Source organism: Gigantopelta aegis, chromosome 3, assembly GCF_016097555.1.
Source record: "Gigantopelta aegis isolate Gae_Host chromosome 3, Gae_host_genome, whole genome shotgun sequence".
Taxonomy (NCBI): domain Eukaryota; kingdom Metazoa; phylum Mollusca; class Gastropoda; order Neomphalida; family Peltospiridae; genus Gigantopelta; species Gigantopelta aegis.
Window position 1 is genome coordinate 39,923,580 of NC_054701.1, and position 27,176 is coordinate 39,950,755.

At 35.3% G+C, this 27,176-nt stretch overlaps 1 protein-coding gene across 2 annotated transcripts in view; it reads right to left on the reverse strand.

Moving 5' to 3' along the window:
• LOC121368032 (dynein heavy chain 3, axonemal-like) overlaps positions 1 to 27,176 on the reverse strand; it is a 168,537-nt gene that overhangs the window by 139,953 nt on the left and 1,408 nt on the right. For both annotated transcript variants that reach the window (XM_041492543.1, XM_041492542.1), the window contains exons 2-11: positions 22,124 to 22,222; positions 15,226 to 15,394; positions 13,314 to 13,389; positions 12,085 to 12,254; positions 10,835 to 11,008; positions 7,822 to 7,969; positions 6,571 to 6,709; positions 3,262 to 3,366; positions 2,217 to 2,347; positions 284 to 479 (exon numbers count right to left, since the gene is read on the reverse strand). In XM_041492543.1, the coding sequence (XP_041348477.1) occupies positions 284 to 479; positions 2,217 to 2,347; positions 3,262 to 3,366; positions 6,571 to 6,709; positions 7,822 to 7,969; positions 10,835 to 11,008; positions 12,085 to 12,254; positions 13,314 to 13,389; positions 15,226 to 15,394; positions 22,124 to 22,222 (1,407 nt within the window). The remainder of the gene's footprint in view (positions 1 to 283; positions 480 to 2,216; positions 2,348 to 3,261; positions 3,367 to 6,570; positions 6,710 to 7,821; positions 7,970 to 10,834; positions 11,009 to 12,084; positions 12,255 to 13,313; positions 13,390 to 15,225; positions 15,395 to 22,123; positions 22,223 to 27,176) is intronic.

The window sequence follows — 27,176 nt, forward strand, 5'->3', positions numbered from 1 at the left end:
CTACCAGCCTTATGTCCGATGGCTTAACCAAGACACCACCGAGGCCGGTATCTTAGCACTAAGATCACTTTTAGGTGCATACTGTAAATATACACTTAAGGTGATCTTACTAATTTTTAAAGAAATTACTCTACATATATGAAAATTTGCTAAAGCAAAATTCATTCCAGTGTGAGCACTGTTACAGTTCCAGATTCCTGACACCTTGATCTAGGCCTACATAATAATTAAATATAATTTCTCTAGAGTATTTGAATTTGAAGTAAAAAAATGTTTGGCTTACAGTATCCTTTGGCATCATTTCTTCAATTTCATCTCTCATTCTGTCAACAATTGCACAGCATTCATTGAGCCATTCTTTCTCAAGTATGTCGGCACCAAATGTGCTTGATTTCAGGACACGTTCATAAAATGTTTCCATGGTAACTGGCATCATTTGTCTCAATCCTTGGATATCAATTAGCCTAAACAAACTAAATCTGTGAAAAGAAATATTAAAATATTGGCACCAACTCAAATGTGTACAATATATTAACTTTTTCATTAAACAATTTATTTCTTTATTTTAAAATGCAAAAAAAGTCAAAAATGTTATATTATCAAACAATTATTTAAATATTTCATTAATTTTAGTGAGCTAAAAAATAGTGTTAGCAATTTGGCAGATTTTATTTGTTAATGATTAGCAAAATTATGTAAATGTATTTTATAGCATATGTGATTAAAAAAAATGCTGACCCCAGTGCATAAATTTAAAAAAAAAAAATAAACTTTAACAAAATGAAAAAAAAAAAGTACCAGAGTTCTATGGTATTAACTGCTACCTTAAAAAGGATTGATTTTTATTGAGTATTGTTATCTGTGGAAGACTGACAATGTAGAATACAAGAATAATCTATGATAAAAAATTAAATGAGAATAAATGAAATAATTGTTATAAGATACAATAATACAATACAATGAGTTGATCAACCACAGGTGTCCCCAGAAATGTAACCCCCACCTTTCCACTTCATCAAGGCAAGATAAAAATAGATGACTTTTGTTACAAAATTTTCTTTGGGGCAAATTAATTCCCCAAATACATCTTCAATTCATTTGTGATTTTGAAAATAACAGATTAAATCTTGAATTAACGTAAATAATATCTGGCGCAACAAATGTTGAATATTTTTAATTAAATATATAAAAACCCACTCATATAATCTTTAATTTTCTTGATAACAACTAGGTCAAAGTTCATTATTTTGATATTCAACCAAGATGAAGGAGATGTGGTTTGAGATAAATATAATAATAGTTGTTTGTGAAAGTTATGTCACTGAACAGTATCTTCAACTCAAGATATCTTGAGCTCTTGAGATTAAAGAAGTTGAGATAGAGATAAGTGTTGAAATAAAGAATTATTACCCATATGGGCTCAAATATACAGGGTAATATTTGTTTTTGATCTCTGTACATGTGTGCAGATTGCTTCTACAGCCACTGATTGGCTGACTTAAATATCACGATGTTTACTTTGTCATGGCCGGAACTTCACTTTCATTCATATAATATTTCCATTCATGAGTCAGATAACACATATGTTAATTGATCTACAAAGATTTACAGAACAAAACTGGCTCATTTGTTTCATAGACATCAAATGGTATATTTTCATAAGCAGTGGCTTTAGTAGTATAGAAAAATTATTATTTTGTAATGCAACGTACCACAGTCATATTATTTTGTATTGTAAACATTTGGCTGTTAACCTTCTGACTACTGCAAGCGAGAGATCTCGCGCGGCGTCACCCAAGTTGACCCTCTACACTGTAAACAGTACATTCACCAATTCATATTTCCAGCATTTTGCACCCCGTCAATGTAGCTTTTGTCAAAAATTAATCCAGTAGTCTGAAGGTTAAAAGAACACTGTTATGCCATGATGTCACTTACATAACGTCATGTAATGTGCGTAAGATTATATGACATAATGGCTTTGTTGCAGACAGCAGAGTAATGTTTACATTAAAATCAGTTAAAAGTGACTATGGGTAATACAGAGAATAACCAACTTGCTATGAGGAGTTATAAATTATCTGTTCCTCATTAATGTTGTAAAATCCTTCCCAAAGGTTCAAGTTTACAACATTCATTCATTTGGGACAGACGATTTCACAATTCCTGATAGCTCGTTAGCTAGTCTGACTGTATTTCTCATTAGCCAAACTCACTTGACATCAAACTGGTAGAGGATCTGACTCATCGTTGGATGGGTGATGAAGAGTTCCTTTCTGAGAAACACTTTAATTCGGTTCACTGTCTTGTGCCATGGGTAGCCATCTCTTCCAGCGAGACTAGATTGCTGCAATACAACATTAAAAAATATATATCTTAGAAAGGGTACATAAAGATATGCATTTGCATCTGTATAATTTAACTCAGGAACAAGGCTATTTAAGCTACGAGTGGACTTAAAATAAAAACCTCCAACATCCCTCCATCTTTCCTATGAAATAATTTTTGGAATAGCTCTCAAATGAAATTAATCACAATAAAAGGTTCTATCTTAATATATGTCTTAGTTACTGAGAATCATGTTTTCTGTTATTAATTATCAAAATCAATGTTTTCTTCAAATATAATAAGATATTTGATATATTATAGTGTATTATAATTATAGTTTAATTTGACCCGTAATCCATTTTCTATATTTTTGATATTGATACCATGCAGACAACGTGAATGACCAGTCATGACATGAAATATGTGTTTATTAGATGGAGGCAGGTGGCAAGGTTTCGGGGAGATAGTGCTTTGCCTGCTTTTCTTGCCTACCATTAATTGTACACACCCCAACCAAATTGGTCAACGACATCTGTTTTGCTTACAGTTAATTACTATACATGTATACTCCACAGTAGACATAGTCGCTTACTTATCTCAAATACCATCCTACATAAATTAAAGATAATGGCATGCATCTGTGGCCTAATTAACAATACACAATATCAATTAAAGTGACTCTTGGCCACATCTGAAGGAAATCTGCGTTATATTTTGTTTTTTGAAATGGAATCACAAATCAGTTAAAGAAAAAATTTGCAATCAATTCTTAAGATCATCTACTGTAAATGTACATTAAGTTTATATTTCACTTGTATACACACAGCATTACCAACCAGTTGATAAAAAAAATTGCATTACATTCTTAAGCTCATCTACTGTCAAATATTTATGTAGATTAAGTTTTTATCTCGCTTGTGTGGCCAACTTTACCTTCTTGGGTATAACCAGACCGACCCTCGCCTGCTCCTGTGGATCTAGTAAGATGTAATCCAAGATGGCTTTCCTCACCGCCAAGTGGTGATCGTCAACCATCTCCTACAGTGTGTAATATTAAAAATAACATCATTACAGTTCTATTAACAACATCAGTACCAACACCATCAACAGTAATCCAAGATGGCTTTCCTCACCGCCAAGTGGTGATCGTCAACCATCTCCTACAGTGTGTAATATTAAAAATAACATCATTACAGTTCTATTAACAACATCAGTACCAACACCATCAACAGTAATCCAAGATGGCTTTCCTCACCGCCAAGTGGTGATCGTCAACCATCTCCTACAGTGTGTAATATTAAAAATAACATCATTACAGTTCTATTAACAACATCAATACCAACACCATCAACAGTAATCCAAGATGGCTTTTCTTCCCGCCAAGTGGTGATCGTCAACCATCTCCTACAGTGTGTAATATTAAAAATAACATCATTACAGTTCTATTAACAACATCAATACCAACACCATCAACAGTAATCCAAGATGGCTTTCCTCACCGCCAAGTGGTGATCGTCAACCATCTCCTACAGTGTGTAATATTAAAAATAACATCATTACAGTTCTATTAACAACATCAGTACCAACACCATCAACAGTAATCCAAGATGGCTTTCCTCACCGCCAAGTGGTGATCGTCAACCATCTCCTACAGTGTGTAATATTAAAAATAACATCATTACAGTTCTATTAACAACATCAGTACCAACACCATCAACAGTAATCCAAGATGGCTTTCCTCACCGCAAGTGGTGATCGTCAACCATCTCCTACAGTGTGTAATATTAAAAATAACATCATTACAGTTCTATTAACAACATCAGTACCAACACCATCAACAGTAATCAAGATGGCTTTCCTCACCGCCAAGTGGTGATCGTCAACCATCTCCTACAGTGTGTAATATTAAAAATAACATCATTACAGTTCTATTAACAACATCAATACCAACACCATCAACAGTAATCCAAGATGGCTTTCCTCACCGCCAAGTGGTGATCGTCAACCATCTCCTACAGTGTGTAATATTAAAAATAACATCATTACAGTTCTATTAACAACATCAATACCAACACCATCAACAGTAATCCAAGATGGCTTTCCTCACCGCCAAGTGGTGATCGTCAACCATCTCCTACAGTGTGTAATATTAAAAATAACATCATTACAGTTCTATTAACAACATCAATACCAATACCATCAACAGTAATCCAAGATGACTTTTCTCACCGCCAAGTGGTGATCGTCAACCATCTCCTACAGTGTGTAATATTAAAAATAACATCATTACAGTTCTATTAACAACATCAATACCAACACCATCAACAGTAATCCAAGATGGCTTTCCTCACCGCCAAGTGGTGATCGTCAACCATCTCCTACAGTGTGTAATATTAAAAATAACATCATTACAGTTCTATTAACAACATCAATACCAACACCATCAACAGTAATCCAAGATGGCTTTCCTCACCGCCAAGTGGTCATCGTCAACCATCTCCTACAGTGTGTAATATTAAAAATAACATCATTACAGTTCTATTAACAACATCAATACCAACACCATCAACAGTAATCCAAGATGGCTTTCCTCACCGCCAAGTGGTGATCGTCAACCATCTCCTACTGTGTGTAATATTAAAAATAACATCATTACAGTTCTATTAACAACATCAATACCAACACCATCAACAGTAATCCAAGATGACTTTTCTCACCGCCAAGTGGTGATCGTCAACCATCTCCTACTGTGTGTAATATTAAAAATAACATCATTACAGTTCTATTAACAACATCAATACCAACACCATCAACAGTAATCCAAAAAAAATAACATCATTACAGTTCTATTAACAACATCAGTACCAACACCATCAACAGTAATAGTTTTTAAACTTTGTTTGTTTTGTTTAATGACATTACTAGAGCACGTTGATTAATTAATCATCGGCTATGGGATGTCAAACATTTGGTAATTATGACACACAGTCATCAGAGGAAACCCACTACATTTTTCCTAATGCACAGGAGGAAAGCACATATCATGGTCTTTGACCAGTTGTGATGACAATATAAGTTGTAGAAGCATTACGAGGGGTATATGGCTTTTTATGTACCCTCTGTGTGTTCTTTTACCCCGAGCCGAAGGTGAGGGGGTAAAAAGAGCACACAGAGGGTACATAAAAAGCCATATACCCTGAGAGATGCTTCTACAACGAATTTATCTTGCCGACATGTTAAACCATATAGCCAAATAATCAAAATAATGCCAGACAATAATTGTTAACAATTTATTAACAGAGCTGTACCATGCAGGCACGAACAAAACCACTTGCCAGTGACGAAAAATAGTTCCATCGATAAATGAGTTTTTAACTTCAAATGTTTGTAATATGAAATTATTGCAATATTGATTGATTATCAATGATATTTATAATCTAATTATTGCTTTAGCATTAACTGGGGTGGCTGGAAACTGTTGGAAATTACAGACGGAGTATAAGAGAATTTGGCTCCGCCCACAGGGGTATAAGGGATTTGTCCAATGGCAAACAACCAATGAGATTAAAGAATTTTACATGAAGGCGAGATAATAGTATTTAAATGCATACTTGTAGTCTGCTTTAACAACACCTCAGCATGTTTCAAAACTATGGCTATTTCTTGCACAACAAATAAGTTATTTTGACGTTTGGTTTACATTTGTATATAATGAGAGTGGAAATTGTCTATTTTTATTACAATTTAATGCACTGGTCTTATTCCATTGGTCCAGCCATAGCAACACATATTTATTCATTTCTCAATGAATGTAAAAATTATGTAATGAAATCACCTTATATTTGTAGTTTGTATTATGGAGTGTTATTGCTCAAGAACTAAAAATCAGTTTTAAAATATAGATCTCTTTTGTGTGTTTTTATTAACTATGTTTCAAATTTATTTATAAGGATTGTCTGTTATTTCTTTTAGATTCATGGGTATGAAAAAAAAAAAAAAAAAAAAAACTTTGCATGAATGGCTTCATTGATTCAGTTTGCGCATGCTTTTTGGGTGGTTCATATCCCAATGATTCTAAAAGAAATAACAGACAATCCTTAATTATTTGGTGTTAACAACCTTCAGGGTGGATACACCAATTGTGGGCAGGGACAAAAAAAACTCTCGACAGATCTACTTTGGGCAATGAATTCTGTGCGTTTACATTCCTCCCTTAGATTTTCATAGAATACAAACACTTACAGAGAGAAACATTTTCATAGCTTCGGGATACTCTTTCCTTAGAGAGAGAGGGACAAATCTGTACACGCCTGCCATGGTTTCCTTGGTGATCGGGCCCACCATCGCTTGTTCAATGGCTTCCTCCACCAAGTGGTAATATCTGAAGGAAAAAAACAACATTTCTTGAAATATAATACTGCTGTACAAATGTCAACAATTTTCTGATGGCAATACACACTGGGTGGGTTGCCTGTTATGGTATACTTGCACATTCAGATTGCATGTAATTAGTTAAACGGCTACTTCTGGTTTTTTTCTTCTTTTTTTTGCTACTTCTTGTTGATCATGGTGACTGCAACAGATTGCTGAGAGAGATGGTTTCAGGGCGCGAAACAAGTTAAGAAAATTTAATAGGTGTGTTTGTTTTAATTTTTAATTTTAAGACTAACATTAAATAATATGTCATTATAGGATAGGATGCAATGGGAAACCAGTTAAATTCCTCACAAGCGTATTCCCTCAAGCATTTATTATGGGTACTTGTTAAATTCTACTTTCACTTTCTGCTGATAACAAACTAACAAGAAGTCGTGTTATCGGCTTTTTCTAATTTTTTCACCTGGGTTTTCTTGGTCGATCGTAATTTTGTTTTGTCATACAAAATAATTTTTAAGTAAAGTATTGCATAATTTATACCTCCTAATTAATAAAATAATAAATACTGATTAATGTATTTTTAAGTTAGATTAATTGTCTAACAGGTTTTCATTGTATCACATTACCGATGATGTAATCATTAGTTCCCAAAATCAAAGGCAAACTAGCTTTTACGTTTGTGGTGAAACAGTAGCATGTAAAACATGTAGCAACCATTTCAATTCAAAAGTAAATACAAAACAATGAACCTTTTCTTTAAAAAAGAAAATGCAAATGGTGTTGAATATCAAATAAATGAATTATGTTGGCCAAGGTGTTCCAAATGGAGCATTCGGAACTCATTGGAAACTTCTAATTATTCCGAAAAATTATGGGTTGAGACTCTCATTTAAATAGCAACCTATATGATATTTGTATTGCATTTTGCGATACCATACAACTAATTTTGTTTGTTTTATAGAAGTACAACAATTGCTAAGAATGATGATACTGCTTTATACGATTTTAAATGTCCATGAACCAGATAAACACTGATGTACATTATGCTTGACAGAGTACATTTTCACTTGTCAGGACAAATGAATAAGTGCTTATTTCAAACGCTGCTGTGCATACCTTGGCTGATCAAGTTCCTCTGGGGAGCTGGGACGGGACAGACCTTTGGTAGAGAAATAGTACGGTGGAAATTTTACTTCTAGACATTCCATTTCTTCTAGAGTGTGCCTTTCAGTTGGCACCAGGTATTCCCACAATTCCTTTTCATCTAAACAAAAACAGAATGTGTTAACAAATAAGACATGGGACAGTCATTTAAACAAAAACAGAATGTGTTAAAAAGTAAAACATGAGACAATAAAAATAATTGTTTTGTTTAACGATACCACTAGAGCACAGTGATTAATTGATCATCGGCTATTGGATGTCAAACATTTGGTAATTCTGACATGTAGTCATCAGAGAAAACCCGCAACATTTTTTCTAATACAGCAAGGGATCTTTTATATATGTACTTTCCCACAGACAGGATAGCACATACCACGGTCTTTGATATACCAGTTGTAGTGCACTGGCTGGAACGAGAAATAGCCCAATGGACCCACTGACGGGGATCTATCCCAAACTGACAGCGCATCAAGCGAGCGCTTTACCACTGGGCTACATCCCACCCCAACATGGGACGAAGACACTCAATTGTAAATATAAGTACAAATTTATTAATATATGGTTACAGAATGTGTTACAAAGTAAACATGAGGCAAAGTCAATCAACTATAGATACAAATTTATTAATACACATATAACTATCATCAACAACTGATTGTAAAGTTGGATGCCTAAGAGTTAAAAATAAAATCTGAAAAAAAGAGTCTTTGAGTCTTATAAAACTATAAAATAACTGAAGTGACAAAATATTTAAGTCTGACATCTGTATGAAAGATGTTGACTGAAGTCACAACTCTCTCTATTATTCTGATAGATCACAAGTTCATAAAGAGTAATATGTTTCAGTACTTCTTGGTACAATGATGATTTATCCCGTTCTGTGGCATTTGCCATTTTGAAAATCATGTGATGTAGAACCTCTGTCACCTGGCCCATCTAAAGTGTCTGATTGGTTATAAGCCAAAACATTTGTCCAAAAGAGGAAGCATGAAGCTAAATCTGTTAACATGTTGTAGGTTGTCCCGCCTTGTTTGACTTTGTTGAACAAGATTACCAGTGAGGTACATGATACACCTATCAGGAGTTTGATGGAAAACCATATCTATATTAATGAATATGTTACGGGTATGATGAACAGTTTGTTTTGGACCAACCACCATCCCAAGTTGTTCCTGCATGTAGTTTGATGGTTCTGTATGCATCTGAAAGCAAGATATAATTTGGACAAGGATTTACTGTTATGTGCAGTAGACCATGAAGATTAAGTCACAGTGACCTAGTAATAGTACACGGCACACCGCCATCCCAAGTTGTTCCTATGTGTAAGGTTTGATGGTCCTGTATGTATGTGTATACAAGATATGGTCCAGACAAGGATTTACTGTTATATGCAGTAGACCATGAAAAGTAGGGCACAGTGACCTAGTAATAGAACAGGACACACCACCATCCCAAGTTGTTCCTACATGTGGGGTTTTATGATCCTGTATGCATCTGGAAGCAAGATATGGTTCGGACAAAGATTTACTGTTATGTGCAGTAGACCATGAAAAGTAGGTCACAGTGACCTAGTAATAGTACACATCAAACCGCTATCCCAAGTTGGTCCTACATGTTGGGTTTGATGGTCCTGTATGCATCTGCATACAAGATATGGTTGGGACAAGGATTTACTGTTATTTGCAGTAGACCGTGAAAAGTAGGTCACCTTGACCTAGTAATAGTACCCAATAAACCGCTATCCCATGTTGTTCCTACATGTGAGGTTTGATGGTCCTGTATGCATTTGTATGCAAAATATGGTCTGGATGAGGATTTATTGTTATGTACAGTAGACCGTGAAAGTAGGTCACAGTGCCTTAATAATAGAATAAGACACACTGCCAACCCAGGTTGTTTCTACATGTGGGGTTTGATGGTCCTGTATGCACCTGTAAGCAAGATATGGTCCGGACAATGATTTACTGTTATTTGCAGTAGACCGTGGAAAGTAGGTCACAGTCACCTAGTAATAGTAGGAGACAAACAGCCATCCTATGTTGTTCCTACATGTGAGGCTTGATGGTCCTGTATGCATCTGTATGCAAAATATGGTTCGGACAAGGATTTACTGTTATGTGCAGTAGACCGTGAAAAGTAGGTCACAGTGACCTAGTAATAGTGTGCAATAAACCACCATCCCATGTTGTTCCAACATGTGAGGTTTGATGGTCCTGTATGCATCTGTATTCAAGATGTGGTCCAGACAAAAAAACAAGTTAACAGACAGACGTACATACGGACGGACGGACAACGCCATACCATAATACTACCTGTCATTGATGGGCGTATAAAAAGCTGCCTACACGGTCATACATTTGTCACGCAACAAGTGGGGACATTTTCCCTGGCTTGTCAAACCAACAATGTTTTTGGACCAAATGTATGATCTTGTCTTCTTTAAACTTGTAAAATTGAACTGCATTAAATACATTGTCACTATCACATTGCTTGTTTTCAGAGTGGGGGAAGGGTGTCCCAAGCATTTTGTAATATTTTGGGGGTGTATGGTTTGTTATTGAGCATTAAAGGGGGAGGGTGGGTGTTTATATTTTACAAAAATAAGTTATACATAATATTTGAACGCCCCCCCCCAATGGGGATCGATCCAAGACTGATCGTGCATCAGGCAAGCATTTTACCACTGGGCTACATTCTGTCCTATCTAGCTGCAGAAGACCTTATATTACTGTACCTGGATTCTTTTATCATACACACACTCTGCCTTCTAGGAATTTATGCAGGGAGAGGTCTAGGCTGTTCACAAGTAAAATATATAGGGGGTTGAGTTAACAATGCTCTTCCGGAAAGAAATATATTGGAAATTTTTTTGCTAGAACAGGAGGGGGACTCAACCCCAAAACTGTCTCCCCTGCACACGTGCCTGTCTTACCCCCACCCCTCATGTTACTTTAATGATCCTGACCTGCAAATTCTAGTTCTTTTTCTTCAACAATTGACATGTCTGGAAAATAAGTGGAAGATGGCTGACCACTGTCCACACTCTCGGCCATGCTGGAAACCTTTTGCATGAGCCAGTTTGAATTGCCAGCCGACTCTGGTTTAATTACTTCCACCTGCACGCTGGGCTCTGTAGACCCTGAAAAATTAAATATTTGCTGTTAAAGGAGCATTAATTCCATAGACATCTAATGGAGTTTAAAACTGTGGTCTGCAAACCCTGAAAAATTAAATATTTGTTGTTAAAGGAACATTAATTTCATAGATATCAGATGGAATTTAAAACTGGGGTCTGCAAACCCTGAAAAATTAAATATTTGTTGTTAAAGGAACATTAATTTCATAGATATCAGATGGAGTTTAAAACTGGGGTCTGCAAACCCTGAAAAATTTAATATTTGTTGTTAAAGGAACATTAATTTCATAGACACCAGATGGAGTTTAAAACTGGGGTTTGTATACCATGAAAAATTAAATACTTGTTGTTAAAGGAGCATTAATTTCATAGACATCTAATGGAGTTTAAAACTGGGGTCTGTAGACACTGAAAAATTAAACATTTGTCCTTAAAGGAGCATTAATTTCATAGCGATCTAATGAAGTTTAAAGCTGATTTAAAGTTTAAAGTTTATTTCATCATTTAGAATAGATCATCTGAATTATTAAAAAAAAAAACATATTTAATAATCATGTCATTCTTCGATCTCCTTTGGCTATACTTGCTAATATTATATTTGAATTAAAATAAAAAATAGTCACATTATTGTTGGATTTATCAACATACATGCATACATGTATGTCACATATTTGCATAAAAATCAAATTAGTAAATAAACATTATTAGTGAAAGTGTGCTGTACCATCAGAGGCTGTTTAAAGAATTTCCCATGATAACAAGGCAACTTGAAAACCCCTCTAAACTGGACACCCATGGAACTAAGAAAACAATTATGGTTTTGAGGGAGTCCAGTATACAGAGGTTCTGTTTAGTACTGATTTTTAAAAAGGGACTGTGAATTAAGAATGTCTAGTTTTGAAAGAATTCCAGTTAAAAGAGAGTCTGGCTTAGATGGGTTTCACTGTACAGTGAACGTTACATGGGTTACATACATGTAGATGCATGTACATCTTCTTTACAAATCTACAGTAAAAACTGTAATAAATAAACTTTACAGAAACAAAATGTATAACAAATATAATCATGTGGGTAATTACCATTCTGCATGCTTCCGATGTAGTCTACCTCACTAGGAACGGTTTCATTGGTCTGGCCGATGATTTTCGGCAGCGATGAAAGACAACTACCCGCTGAGGCAGGTCTCTTGTCTGACAGAATGCCATTGCTGGATGGACGACCATTGGTTAGATATATCAAACCGGCAGAGCTGTAATACAAAAAACTGTAAATCAGTAACGGTTATTTTACATACACTTCAAAATAAACAGTGTTGTGACTCATTGATCTTTTGAAACGGATCATCTCCAACTTGAATGATGCAACAAAAAAAAAAGGAAAAAAAAAGGACAAAGTTTTGTAGTCTCACCACTGTACCACCTCCCTACTCATGCAAAGATATATACCGGGTAATGTGGGATTGATTGTCACCAATATGGGGTTGAATGTTAGTAACATGGTAATTTAAGCTTCCTAACCCTGTGGATGAAGGTTTTGGTTGTAGTCAATATTTGCTGTTAGGTCTCACTATACACACATGCCATCTGCCGTTGAAATCCATGTTAAATTGCCCATTTTTTAAATGAAGATTGCTACTAGAACGAGTTCTTGTTGGTACTAACAACATACAACATTGCGAACATATAGATATATATATGTATTTTCACTTCAAAATTGAGAATATTTCCGTCTCAGTTTGTTTGCTATACAGTGAAACTCCTCTAAACTGGACACGCTCAGGACCAAGTAAAGTCTGGTTTTAAGATGTATCCAGTTTAGAGAGGTTCTCTTTTGTACTGATATTTAAAACGGGATGGTGAAAAACGTCTGGTTTTGAGGGAATTCCGGTTTACAGAGGGTCCGGTTTTGATAGGTTTGACAGTATATGTCCTCATCTGGCTGTAGTACCAGTCTGAACAGGTGGTGCAGAAACCAATTCACACTGGCCGCTTGTTCCACTGTACACGCATGTCCCAAAACATCAATGCACAATATTACAAAATCACATGGACAAAAGGGCTTGCCACTGAAAAATACAAATCATTTTAATTCTTCCCCAATTACTATAAGTGAATATGTGAACCACAACATATGTCACAATTACGAACTATAGTGGACCATGATGGATGAACTCTCACCCGGAAGTGAATAGTGTTTTCCCTTTTATCTTTCCATCAGTACTGACAAGTAGTCAGTGTAGTTACATGTGAATGGGGAAAATCTGATTTAAAGTGTATGTTAAAGATGTATTTGTAAACATTTTGCTTACAATCTTCGTTTCTGTTCTGGACTACTTGACCGCTGTGATCGTGGTGATAGAAAATAGGTCTCTTCAACACTGTAAGCTACAAAAAAAATATATATATTAGTCACACACAACAGTCACACATATGAAGAGTGCAGGAACAACACAACAGTCACACATATGAAGAGTGCAGGCACAACACAACAGTCACACATATGAAGAGTTCAGGCACAACACAACAGTCACACATATGAAGAGTGCAGGAACAACACAACAGTCACACATATGAAGAGTTCAGGCACAACACAACAGTCACACATATGAAGAGTGCAGGAACAACACAACAGTCACACATATGAAGAGTGCAGGAACAACACAACAGTCACACATATGAAGAGTGCAGGAACAACACAACAGTCACACATATGAAGAGTGCAGGAACAAAAAACAAAAAATGCTATTTTATCCAAATATTCTACTAGATCATTACTCAGTTCAAGGTGTTATGTTCTGATTTTCATAATTGGTTTTTTTAAATTCTTTCCTTTATGTACTTTACTTATTTCAACTTAAGATCGCCCATTGACAGAAAATTACTAAAATTGATTTATCGGTTTTTGCATCTGAACTCTTCATATTATCCTCAGTAACTGATTCACCCTTTTGCAAGTGCTTCCTCAACTTTTAAAAATCCTCTTTTGGGGTAATACTGTAATCCAATATATGCATCACAAAAGTTAAAGTTTAGTTTGTTTAATGACACAAGAGCACATTGATTAATTAATCATTGACCATTGGATGTCAAACAGTCGGTTATTCTTTACCCAATTTCACAACACATTGTAAGCTTCGTTTTACATGTAAATGTATATCTATACGACTAAACCACAATTCGTATTACTATTATAGTATAACAAATAAAGTTTGAAGTAGATGTATTTCATTTTCTTTTATCCTCATAATGCTCCATCTTCATTAAAGATGTCAATGTTTGCAAGAAATAGATGCTCAACAGATGTAAATGTATGCCTGGAATAACTGATTGTCACAGACATAAACTTATGATATTTTGTGAAATTGGCCTCTGACACTTAGTCCTAAGAGAAGACTCACTACAATGTTCTATTAGTAGGCATAGCAAAGGATATTTTATAAGAACTTTCCCACAGAGGACAACACGTGCCAGGACAGCTTTGATTAGTCAGCTAGCCTACAGAACACTATACTATTGCTATAATACAAAATTCAAATGATCATTCATTAAAACCAAATATTCTGAAATGTCTTTTTTATTGCACTGTTGTTCTCTGTGTATTTATGCTAATTTAAACTGTGTGAAACAAGAGTTATAGTATACAGAAAAAAGTAATAAACCAAAAATATACATACTTCATTTGCTTAGTTAAAATAAAATTATATTATCGGTCGGACTGGTGGATATATTTTTAACTTATCCATCAGAATGTACACTCATTTGGCAATACTTTCTACAGCCATGGGGGGACGGGACATGACCCAGTGGTAAAGTGTTCGCTTGATGTGCGAACAGTATAGGATCGATCCCCGTCGGTGGACCCACTGGGCTATTTCTCATTCCAGCCAGTGCTCCACAACTGGTGTAACAAAGGCCATAGTATGTACTATCCTGTCTGTGGGATGGTGCATATAAAAGATCCCTTGATACTAATAAAAAAGAGTAGCCCATGAAGTGGCGACAGTGGGTTTCCTCTCTCAATATCTGTGTGGTCCTTAACCATATGTCTGACGCCATGTAACCATAAATAAAATGTGTTGAGTGTGTCGTTAAATAAAACGTTTCCTTTCCTTTCTACAGCCCTGGAAAAACACCAACTATATGTAGCTGTATGTGTAGTTTCAAATGTTCTGAGGCGTCATTATATAAATATTCTTTTCATTTCTTCTTTGGGTTTTTTACCTGCTTTCGTTTCTTCATAGAGAATGGATGTTGTCAGGTGTCGGGCACCAGGACTGTAGTTGTTGGCGATGGTGTCACTGACTTTACGGGCATATTTCCTCTCCTTGAATGGCGCAGCCTTCGTGAAGGGGCCTTTCTCTAGGATTTTAGGAGTCTCACTCACAGATGGCTGCAAAAATATCAAAATATATCAAAGATGATGATAATACTTTTTATTTTACATAATATATGCTTAAGTCTTAAATGTGGAAAAAATAAGGTGTGTATGTGAATGCATAATCACGTCTTGATTATAAATCATTAATTCTAATTCAACATGTGATTGATGGATCTCTGCAGAGTCTGAGCAGGTGCATTTGTGTGTGTATGGGAGGGGGTTTGGGGGTTGAAATCCCTGTTGCCCAAGCAAAAACATTCTTCAATATATATTCCAGGGAAGCATGACTTGAACCGTCAATAAAGATTGCTTTGCCACAGTCTACATAAGCATATGAGACAGGGGGCAGGGGTACAACTGCCCAAATTCAGGCAAAAATGATGCAGATATTTGGGCAAAATGTGCTAACCTGAGACCTTTTTACCAAGTATTTCAATCATTCTACTTCAAAATTAGTTGTAATCCATGTAAAACTGTGTAATGATTCATTTGATATGAATAAATGTTGTAATCCAGATTCGGGCATTTTCGTTTAATTTGTACAAAAATGGAAGCCCATACACCTATGACAGTCTAGACCCTCTGCTAAAATTCCTGCACACATATGCCTGGCAATTGAGGTTGTAAAAACCTGCATTTTAATGGCTGCAGATTTTGGAATTTTGTTTAATGATGACATTACGAAGACAAAGTTGCTCTCATACAACATGTATGTACTGCATAAAAATATGAGCTAAATAATATTTTCTGATGCAGTCCTATACACCACAATGTCCAGAAACACACTGGATATGCAAAAATTAATAATTTAAGCAACAAGTTATAATTAATGTGTAATTTAATGGTAAAACAAAAGCCGTAACAACTGAAAATATGTGACAGTAGGCCCTACTTAATACATGTATTAGCTAGGGTAGTGCTTTTGGTTTGAACCCCTGTGCATGCTGTAACCTCACCGTGGTGCAGGGGTGTAACATTCTCTTTGAGAATGGCCAGTACAGCACAAAATTGAAGTTTTGAGTAAAAGTCAGTACCTATCTGAGATATTTGTGTTTTTGCACAGTTCTTTACACTGTGTTTTTGTTTAAATCTTAATTTTTGCATTGATGTTGATCATCACCGTATTTGTTTGCATTACCATAGTTTGACACCCAATAGCCGATGTATTTTTCGTGCTGGGGTGTCGTTAAACATTCATTCATTCATTCATTCATTCATTGGTTTGAAAATCGATGGTAAGCAATAAACTGCTCTCCTGAAATAATTTAGTAGAGCAATTGCTCTCAGTGTCTAAATGGAAACCAAATCTGTGGTGTTGCAGGGGTCTCGCTACATGTTATAAGCAATGGCAGGCCCGCCATCTCTTAAAGACTAATTTTCAATATGCCCGCCCATCCATTGGCAAACTGGCCCCTTGTCTGGGAATAAGCCTACCCCATGCTAAGCTCACAAAGAGTTGTCTTGGCCAGTCAAATATGGTAATATCTGCCATTCGTTTATTTAGGCAGCCATCCAAATTCACAAGTCATGCCATCGTCTTGAACTACCAGAGTAATCAGGTTCATCGTCATTTACAAGATATTTTCGAAGTACTTGTACCCTGCAAATCTTAGGTACCATCCCTACCTTAAGTAGAACCAGCTCTACCTATTCCCTCCATCCCTTTCCTGAATACTGGAAAGACCACTGGGTGTTGTCAGATTTACATAATATCTAAAAAGTATATATCAACATGTGACAAGGCGAGCAGTTTTTCGCCTACACAAATGTTTGTTTTTTTGTTTGCATAAACACATGCAGGCAAGTTGGAGAAATTGCTCGTGTCAAACAATAAGATTGGCTAGGGTCGGTATCTAATACCAGACTGGCTAGATACCAGTCTGTATGTTTGATATGGAAAGAGAAAATATAACATTATACTTAGGTCTCACTACACAGTTCACTTCCGGTTGAGAGTTCATTCATCATGGTCCACTATTGTGACACATGTTGTGGTTCACATATTCACTTCTAATAAATTGGGAAGAATTAAAACAATATGTATGTTTCATGGTAAGCCTTCTGGCTGTATTTTGCCCATGATGTGTAATATTGTGCATTGAGTTTTTGGGACATGGGTGTATAGAGCAAGAGACAGCCGGAGTGAATCAGTTAATGAACCACCTGTTCGGACCGGTTCTACAGCCAGATGCAGTCATATAGCAAAAACTGTGACGGAAATGTTTTCAATTTTGAAGTGAAAATAAATGCTTATATATATAATGTATATTCTCAATGGTGTATGTTGATAGCGCCAACGAGAATCCGTTCTATTGGTAATCTTCATTTGAAGTTGGGCAATTTAACATGGATTTCAATGGCAGATGGCATCTGTGTAGTGAGACCTTAGATATATGTTTGTTTACTGTTCCTGTTGAAATATGCATGCATCACACTGAGAGCTTGTGAGTGCAAATAGATCAGCTGCAGTATTGTTTTACTGCACAGCCTTGCCCTACTGACATAATAGCTTTTTATGAATACAGAATTTTAATGCAAAAGCTATAATCATATTTAACCATTAGCACAGAAAAGGATAACTTGTTTTCATCATATTATATACACACACCCCCCCCAAAAAAACCCCCAAAAAGAACAAACAAAAAACACTTCCCAAAACCATGTGTTTGTGCACTTCACATGTCATACAAAAAGGTTTTGTTTCATGACACCACTAGAGCACATTGATTTATTAATCATCGGCTATTTGATGTCAAACATGCTACATTTTTCCATTAGTAGCAAGGTTTTTTTATATGCACCATCCCACAGGCAGGACAGCACATATCATGGCCTTTGATATACCAGTTGTGGTGCACTGGTTCACGTCATACCTACAGGTCTGTTAATCTAAACATATACATGTGATACATATTATGGTACATGTATTTTGCATGCAAATATATATCTACATGTATTTGTTATACTGGTATATAAACACACAATGCATACATATATATGTAGGCACACACACACACACTCGGTGGACATTTTATTCAGCATTATGTCATGATTCGTTATGTAAATTTTACAGATCGGTACACAATTTAAATGTTAAATAGTTGCTACTCAACTGTCGCGAATTAAATTTTTTAAACATAATGTTCTCTTGACACTACACATACACATACGCATACGCATACGCATACACATACACATACACATACACATACACATACACATACACATACACGTATACATACATACATGTACAGACAAAATAAATATGCTGAGTTATAAATATGTGTACATCTTAGCATAATTGATAAAATGTTACTACCCATATGGGCTAAAATAATCAATGTAATATTTTTTTGGATAATGACACAGTGTGTAAATTGCTTCTACAGACACTGATTGGCTGGCTGAAAATTGATCTTTGGTTGGTTGTTCACCGTGGCCAGAACTTTACTTTTATTAATTTATCATAATGTCTCTATTCATGTGTTATACTACACATACATTACATGATCTACAGGGATTTACAGGAACACTTTGGCTTATTTATTTCAGAAACATGAACATTTATCATAATGTCTCTATTCATGTGTTATACTACACATACATTATATGACCTACAGGGATTTACAGGAACATTTTGGCTCATTTATTTCAGAAACATGAACATTTATCATAATGTCTCTATTCATGTGTTATACTACACATACATTACATGATCTACAGGGATTTACAGGAACACTTTGGCTTATTTATTTCAGAAACATGAACATTTCATTTCAACTTATTTTCGTGCTTATATCCAGTGTTCGAGATTAACGGTATCCCGATATCCCGGGGATACCAGAAGTTAATTTTGGATACCAGACTTCAATAACCCAGTATCCCACCGGGATACCATATAATATTGTTTTTTTGTTTTGATTTTTAATCCTATGTTTTTATTTTTCGCTGAAACAATGAAAGTCGTCATTTACTGGTGAATTCAAGTAACAGTGTCGTCCAAGTTTGTAATGATGTTATTTATGAATTTCATTTTGGGATACTAAATTCTCAGGTAGGATACAAGATTTTAAAATGTTGGTATCCAACTGGGATACTACCGAACAATTGTAATCTCGAACACTGCTTATATCCAATTAAGGTTCAAGCACACTGTCCTGGGCACACACACCTCAGCTATCTGGGATGTCTCTCCAGGACAGTGGGTTAGCTGTTACTTGGTTAGTGGTTAGTGAGAGAGAAGAGGGTGTAGTGGTCTTACACCTACCCACTAAGCCCTTAAGAACTTGCTCTGGGTTGGACCTGGTATCATGTACCTACCAGCCTTTAGTCTGATGGCTTAACCACGAAGCCACCGAGGCCAGTGAAACATGAACAGGCATATTTTCAAAGCAGCAGCTTTAACATTATAAAAAAATAACTATTTTCTTATGTAATTATGTAAAGTTGTATTATTTTATCTTGTAAACATTTGGCTGTAAAAAGAATGTCATTATTACATTGTACATGAGGTCACTTGTATGACGTCATGAAATGTGCATAGGATTATTTGATATATAATGTTTGATAGAATTGCTTTAGATAGTATAAGGGTTTTTATATATTAAAAAAGTTTTAAATGATAATGAGCAATAATTAAATTTCCGTTACATTCATTACAACATAACATCATCCCATTGGTCCAGACATAGCAAAAGATGTTTGTTCATTTCTGGATCAACGTAAAAATTACATTGTCAGGGAACGTATGTCATATCTGATGACGTCCATTTTATAGGGGCAAGTTGTCTTATTGAGCGTTTTGTTTATGGACCAAAATTAATTCAAAATAAAGTATGAAGTTTTAGTGTTATTATTAGCAAGTATGATTCAAATTTAATTATAAGTATTGTCTGTTATTTCTTTTATGTTCATCATGGTATGAACAACAAAAAATCATCCACAAACGTATGTAAGAGTGGCTTCGCGATTCACAGGTTGTAGATGATATTTTTTTGTTCATACCCCAATGAAAGTAAAAGAAATAACAGACAATCCTTAAATAAATTGAATAACCATCTTGTTATGAGGAGTCATACATTATCTTTCCCTCATGAATGAATGTCATATTAACCCTCACCAAAAGCTCAGGTTTACAACATTAATTCACTTGCATGGGACAGGTATTCTGTAATTCATCACAGCTTGTTAGTTACTCTCTAAATATAACTCGGTTGGTTAGGTACACATGCATACACATACACAGCACAATAATATAGCTGGGAGTTCAATGAAATTTCCACTTCTCATATTGCCAAAACAACATGAGCCGCACCAGATCAAACTCATTGTTTTGATACAGGTTGAATTTTTACCCCCTACTGCCCAGTACGTAAAATTCCAACGGGTTTCATTAGAGTATTACGGTCTCTTTTTGTGTGGCCGCTGAGCTGTGAAAGTTTTACTGACTGCATCAATAAATATTGTTTTTTAAGCAAAATCGACTTTGATCACATTTCAGTTCCATGGGAGAAGACAATAACAATAAATATTTGTCGATGCACATGACAAATAAAGTTGACGAATGAGAGATCGGCGATCTGAGATTAACTTCAATCCATTAGGCTGGTTGAGAGAAACAACACGTTTCTTAGCTGAAGTTGGAAAAGAAAGGAATGTTTTCTTCGCACCACTTTTATTATTTAAGCAGCAGTTGTTACTATGTTAGTTATTTCTATAGCGATCTATAGCGAATACAGCAGGAGTGGCCTTTAGATATCATTTATCTTATGATATGAGTTATTCAAAATGTATCAAACTTGCAAAATGCTGGATGCCTTTTTAAACAACAAGTTCTAAGATAAATGGTATCTAACAGATACAAATGTAGTATTGTATTTCTTACATATCCTCAAAAAAAAAAAGGTTTAAAATAAATTTTTCTAATTAAACCTTATTTACAGTGCTTGCGCTTGCATCACAGAGCAATCAATTTCAATAATGCTTATTTCATTGGATAGTATGACTGTGGCAACTGGGCCATAACTTACATGTAGGAGCAGCCAGTCGTATGTCTTTAAATTTGTATGACATCATAAATAACGAATGATGTTCTAACCAATCCCTTTAAGTATACTCAGTAATATTGGAACATTGTCTGGAGAATGTATGTGTTACCATGACAACCATAAATATACACTTGTTATGAATTAAAATATGTCATGTCAGGTACATGTATTTTAAGATATGCCATTATTCTCTGTTCTACTATTTTTAATGTTCAATGGTGGAGAAGACACGTGTGAAAAATGGTGGGGGGTTTTTGTTTGTTTTTGGGGTTTTTTTTTGGGGGGGAGGTAAAACTCTCACTGAAACATACTGTATCTAAATCATTATAGGAGATATTAATCTACGTTACAGCAGAGTTATGTTTAAAATAATTGTTTAATTCTGTAAGATAACTGTCTCAAAAGTAAAATAACTGAGAAAATAGTTTTGCATTATAATTATGAAATAAATGCTAAATTTTACAAAACTGTTACTCTGTATACATTTAAACTAGCCAATCCTGTCCCAATAGAACAAATCTGGGAGTGATCAAAAGCTTGTATTCATGACAATGTAATGTACATTTTCAAGAAACTGGTATTATTACTTTTTTTTTTTTTTAAATAACATTTTATTGTACTGTGATTTCACATAAGATATTATTGTATTTGGTGTATGTGAAATCACATGTGATCACAATACAGTTGCACTCACCTCTGGTGCACTTAGTGGTGGAAGATGACATATGACAGGTGGGCGGTATTGCAACTCAAAATCATTAGGCTGTGCTATTTGCACTGTCTGGCCCTCAATCTGCAAAACAAAATAAAACAAATTATAAAATGTATTGTATGAAACAACACTGGTTTATCTATAGAACTAACATGGTGGTCGCTTTAAATTTATATATACAGTAGAATCTCATTGGGTCGAACTCAGAAGTGTCGAATATATCTAGGGCTAGCCATATCTGGCAGTTGCCAAATTCGGTAATTGTTGATTTTAAAAACAATTGCCAAAATTTTAATTTAATTTGGCGAAATAATTTCATGAAATAATTGATATTTTGTTAGAAAATAACTGGGTTTCTGCAATTTTTTTAAGTTTGTTAGATAATTCGGCAAAATTTTCTGCTGATCCTGAGCTAGCCCTGTACAGTCACCACAAAGCTTGAACCAAGAACGAAGTCCCGAGTTACACGTTACACATTGTTGACTGAATGGTTAGGTTGAACTACCCGATGGGTCGAACTTTCTCAAGCACCGACAGGGTTCAAGCCAACTGGATTCAACTGTATATGATAATGAAATAATGTACAGGGAAGTATCTAAAGGAACATGGGGCTCTAATCCTCCCTAATGAGATAACATACAGGGCCCTTTTATTCCGATTATGAAATTACATGGATAGCTTATACCTATTTTTGATTTTGCATTTAAACAGATTTCTTATCTTGTGTATTTAATGTCTTAGTATATTAAGTCCCCCTGAACACATTCATTCATTTATACTTAGTTTTCGTGCTTATATCCAATTACAGTTCAAGCACGCTGTCCTGGGCACACACCTCAGCTATATGGAATGTCTGTCTATAAAAGTGGGTTAGTAGCTATATATATAGTGACGTCAGTGTATAGTGGTCTTACACCTACCCATTGAGATATTAAACTAGCTCTGGGTTGGAGCTAGTACTTGGATGTGAACACAATACTTATCAGCCTTTTATGTCCGATGGCTTACGTACACCACCAAGTCCTGTGCTGAATTTTTATTTCCCGCATTTTGTAGTAAAGTGGGAAAGATTTGTCTTAGCATTCTTTTGATTGGAGCATGCAGTTGGTCATTGGTTGACCAATCGTATTAGTTGTAACTATAGATGTAGTATTGTATGTGTACAAGTTTGAAGACACATGCGAAATTGGTCATTTCTAGCAGTAATTTTGATAGGTCAGCAAACTTTCAGTAATCTAGGATTAATTTTGTTTGTGTTTTGTATAAGAATGTGGTCTGGCATTCTCCTGGATATGGTGACGACATTTGCCATCAGATACAGGCTTCCAGAGATTTTTGGTCCCTTTTTAATGTAAAGTATGCGTTTTTTATTTCTGGTTCTAGCCAGTGCACCACGAATGGTACGTCAAAGGCCATAGTATGTGCTATCCTGTCTCTGGGATGGTGCATATAAAAGATCCCTTGCTGCTAATTGAAAAACAGTAGCCCATGAAGTGGCGACAGCGGGTTTCCTCTCAATATCTGTGTGGTCCTTAACCACATGTCCCACGCCATATAACCGTCAATAAAATGTGTTGAGTGTGTCATTAAATAAAACATTTCCTTCCTTATTTCTGGCCTTTTTTCATACGATGGAATTTACTACAGGTTATTAATTTCTGAGCCGAATGAATTATAAATTGCACACAAAAATAGTATTTTTGTTTTATTTCCAAAACACTTTTACTTTTCTTTGTACGTCAAACCAAACTGAAATTATTTACAAACAAACATTTTTATAGAATGATGGAATGGACTATAGCCTACCGTTTTATAAGCATGGTCCTAGGTAACAGAAAGCCATTAAAATAAATGTGTAGTATGATCTACATGTAAATGAAGCCATTAAAATAAATGTGTAGTATGATCTACATGTAAATGAAGACATTTTTTTTTTTTTAAATACACTGAAACAGATCTATGGCTATCAGACAGTAATAAAGCTTAGTTTGTGTATCTCTGGATAATGTTTAAGCTATTTAAGGCTGTAAAATTAGTCTTTCAGCAAAGCATACTATAGCAACAAAGCATGGTTATCTGGTGCTTCGAGTGGTGTAAATATAGCATTGCAATGTCCTTTAAATTAAATAAACACAGCTTGTACATTGTCCTAGATTAAGATGAACCAAATCTGTTATCAGTAATTTGTCAGATTTTGTTTGAAGATATAGGAAGACAAATTTCATTTGTCTTGCATAAGCAAAACATTCATTAGCAGTAAACAGGGAAATTATAAAATCAGCTTTTTGAAAATTTGCCATGAAAGGTACATGACAGCCACTTGTGCAGGTGAAGTTTAGGGGGTGGAGAGGGGGGGGGGGGGGTCATGCTCCCCCGAAAAATAAATATATTGAAAAAACATAAAACTTTTACTTGAGCTATGAGGGGTTTCTAACCCAAAACTCACCCTTGGATGTACACAGTATGGCCAGAGTGGATTATAAACATTCTAAATTGTTTTATAATAATAATACATGTATATATATATAATATAACTTAACATTCAACAACTGGCCTCTCCAGTTTGGCACCTACGTCCACAGGGAACATTTTTCTTTCAAAATGTTGATTATTGATATTTCTATCAGGGATTTATCCAAGATATTTTGACAGGGCCCCATGTTTGATGGGATTGGGAAAATTAGCGCCAGTATATCACACTTTGGATATTTCTTCAGGACACTGAATAATGCAGTACATCACTGTTCAATTAATTTATTAGATACTGAACAAAATGTTCCCTGACCCAAACTCCACAGTCACCAGCATCTTCCGACGCCTATGATGTATTTGCCAAATTCAACTTTAATTTTGTAATGTGGTTCATATGAAGTCTTAATGAATGGATTTGTCATGTATACACAATTTTTTGTCAATAGCCTATACGGTCTTCTTTCTCACTTATTTCATTCCGGCCAGTGCATCACGACTGGTACATCAAAGGCTGTGGTATGTGCTATTCTGTCTATGGGATGGTGCATATAAAAGATCCCTTGCTGCTAATCGAAAAGAGTAGCCCATGAAGTGGCGACAGCGGGTTTCCTCTATCAATATCTGTGTGGTCCTTAACCATATGTGCGACGCCATATAACCGTAAATAAAATGTGTTGAGTGCGTCGTTAAATAAACATTTCCTTTCTTCTCACTTATTAACCACAAACAACTAATTGGGCTTTAGATTGCACCAAAACCTGAGGCAATACAGGGTGTGCTCAAAACAAGCAAGCCCAAACTAAGTACAAACATGTTAACCTCAAAATGTTTCACATCAAAATCCATGTAATGTTAAGCTTTAATTAGATTAAAGGGACAGTCTTGAGCTAGTTTACAACCACTGTGTGTTTCCGACCACTAGAGCCTTTTCAATGACGTAACATACAAATTAAATACATTTTCTTCTTTAGAATATCAATGTCTGTATTTACAAGGTGTTTGTTGTTGTTCTAATGCTTGTAGTAGCCCAAACTGGATTTTACCTCCCAATAACTTTATATGTACGAAAAAATGTATATTACGAATTAAAGTGAAAACTGAGTGCTACAAGCATTAATATACAACCGCAAACACATTCGATATACAGACACTGGTATTCTAAAAAGAAAATGTATATAGTATGAAAAAGTAGTCACCAACAAGGCTCTAGCTGTTCTTGTAAATATCTTACAATGGCTGCAAACTCAGGACAGTCCCTTTAAAATCACTTGAAATGCATTTCTGAATATGTAGGCCTACAATTCTTTACCAGCTATTATTAACATTACTGCACTAAACAGATCGTGGGGTGCTCAGAACAGACAAATAACCTGTTATTCCCAAATGATAGTGTGATCTTAAGCCCTGCTAACCATTAACCCACCGTCCTGGGCATATAGCAAAGTTTGGTGTCCACGACAGCATGCTTGAACTTTAATTGCATATAAGCGTGAAAATAAATTACAATTGCAAACAAATGAGACATGTCAGAGTCAACACATGGCTATATGAGGTTCATTAGGTCATCAAGCCTGTACTTCAACACCAACCTTAATAAATTCATAGACGTTTCAGGTCCATATAATCTAACAACAATTGCTATGCAATGTATCTGTTTATGTACACACCGGCCTCACTGGCTCAGTGATGTAGTGATTAAACCACTGGATTTTAGGCTGGTTGGTACTGGGTTCACATCCCTATACTTCCAACCCCAGAGTGAGTTTGATGACTCAATGGGTATAGGTGTGAATGAATGAATGAATGAATGAATGAATGAATGAATGAATGAATGTTTAACGACACCCCAGCGGGTATAGGTGTGAAGTCACAGCACTGATTTCTCTCTCACTATCCATTAATAACAAACCTCTAACTCACATTCCTGGACAGACAGCCCAGATATAAGCATCAAAATAAGTCGGGGACTTGACTCCTATAAATATTCAAGTGACCCCCATTTTTTTTCTTTTAATTGTTTTTACACTGGGATGCCATTTTGATAAGTTGGTTCATATATGCCCTTTTCCTGTTAGTCATATAGTCACCCTCACCCACTCACCCCCACCCCCCACACCCCTCAAAATAATTCCTGGGTCCGTCCATGCTTGTAAAATTCTGCCAGTCATTGCTATTTTGTTTTTTAATATATGATATTTCTATCTTGTATTTATTACAAAACTAAACAAACAAAAATACAAACACAAAATCTAATAATAGTGTACTGGCCAAATTACGTCTTTATGACAAGGAAATCGAGTTGAGCATCCTCGTGGTATGGGTTTTGCATGCCGCAGATATAGGCAATGATCTTGCGTAGTGTAAAAATAACTGTTTTTCTTGTTATTATTGAGAGAGACATAACCTAATGAATATATATCATTAAAATATAAACATTAAAGTCAATATATAGTGAGATTTTTAGTTTTAGGTTATGTTTACTTGTGTATACTGTAATATTCTAACCTTTTTGATGCGGTATATATTTTGAAGCAGAACATCCAGATCATTTCTGAATGACCAA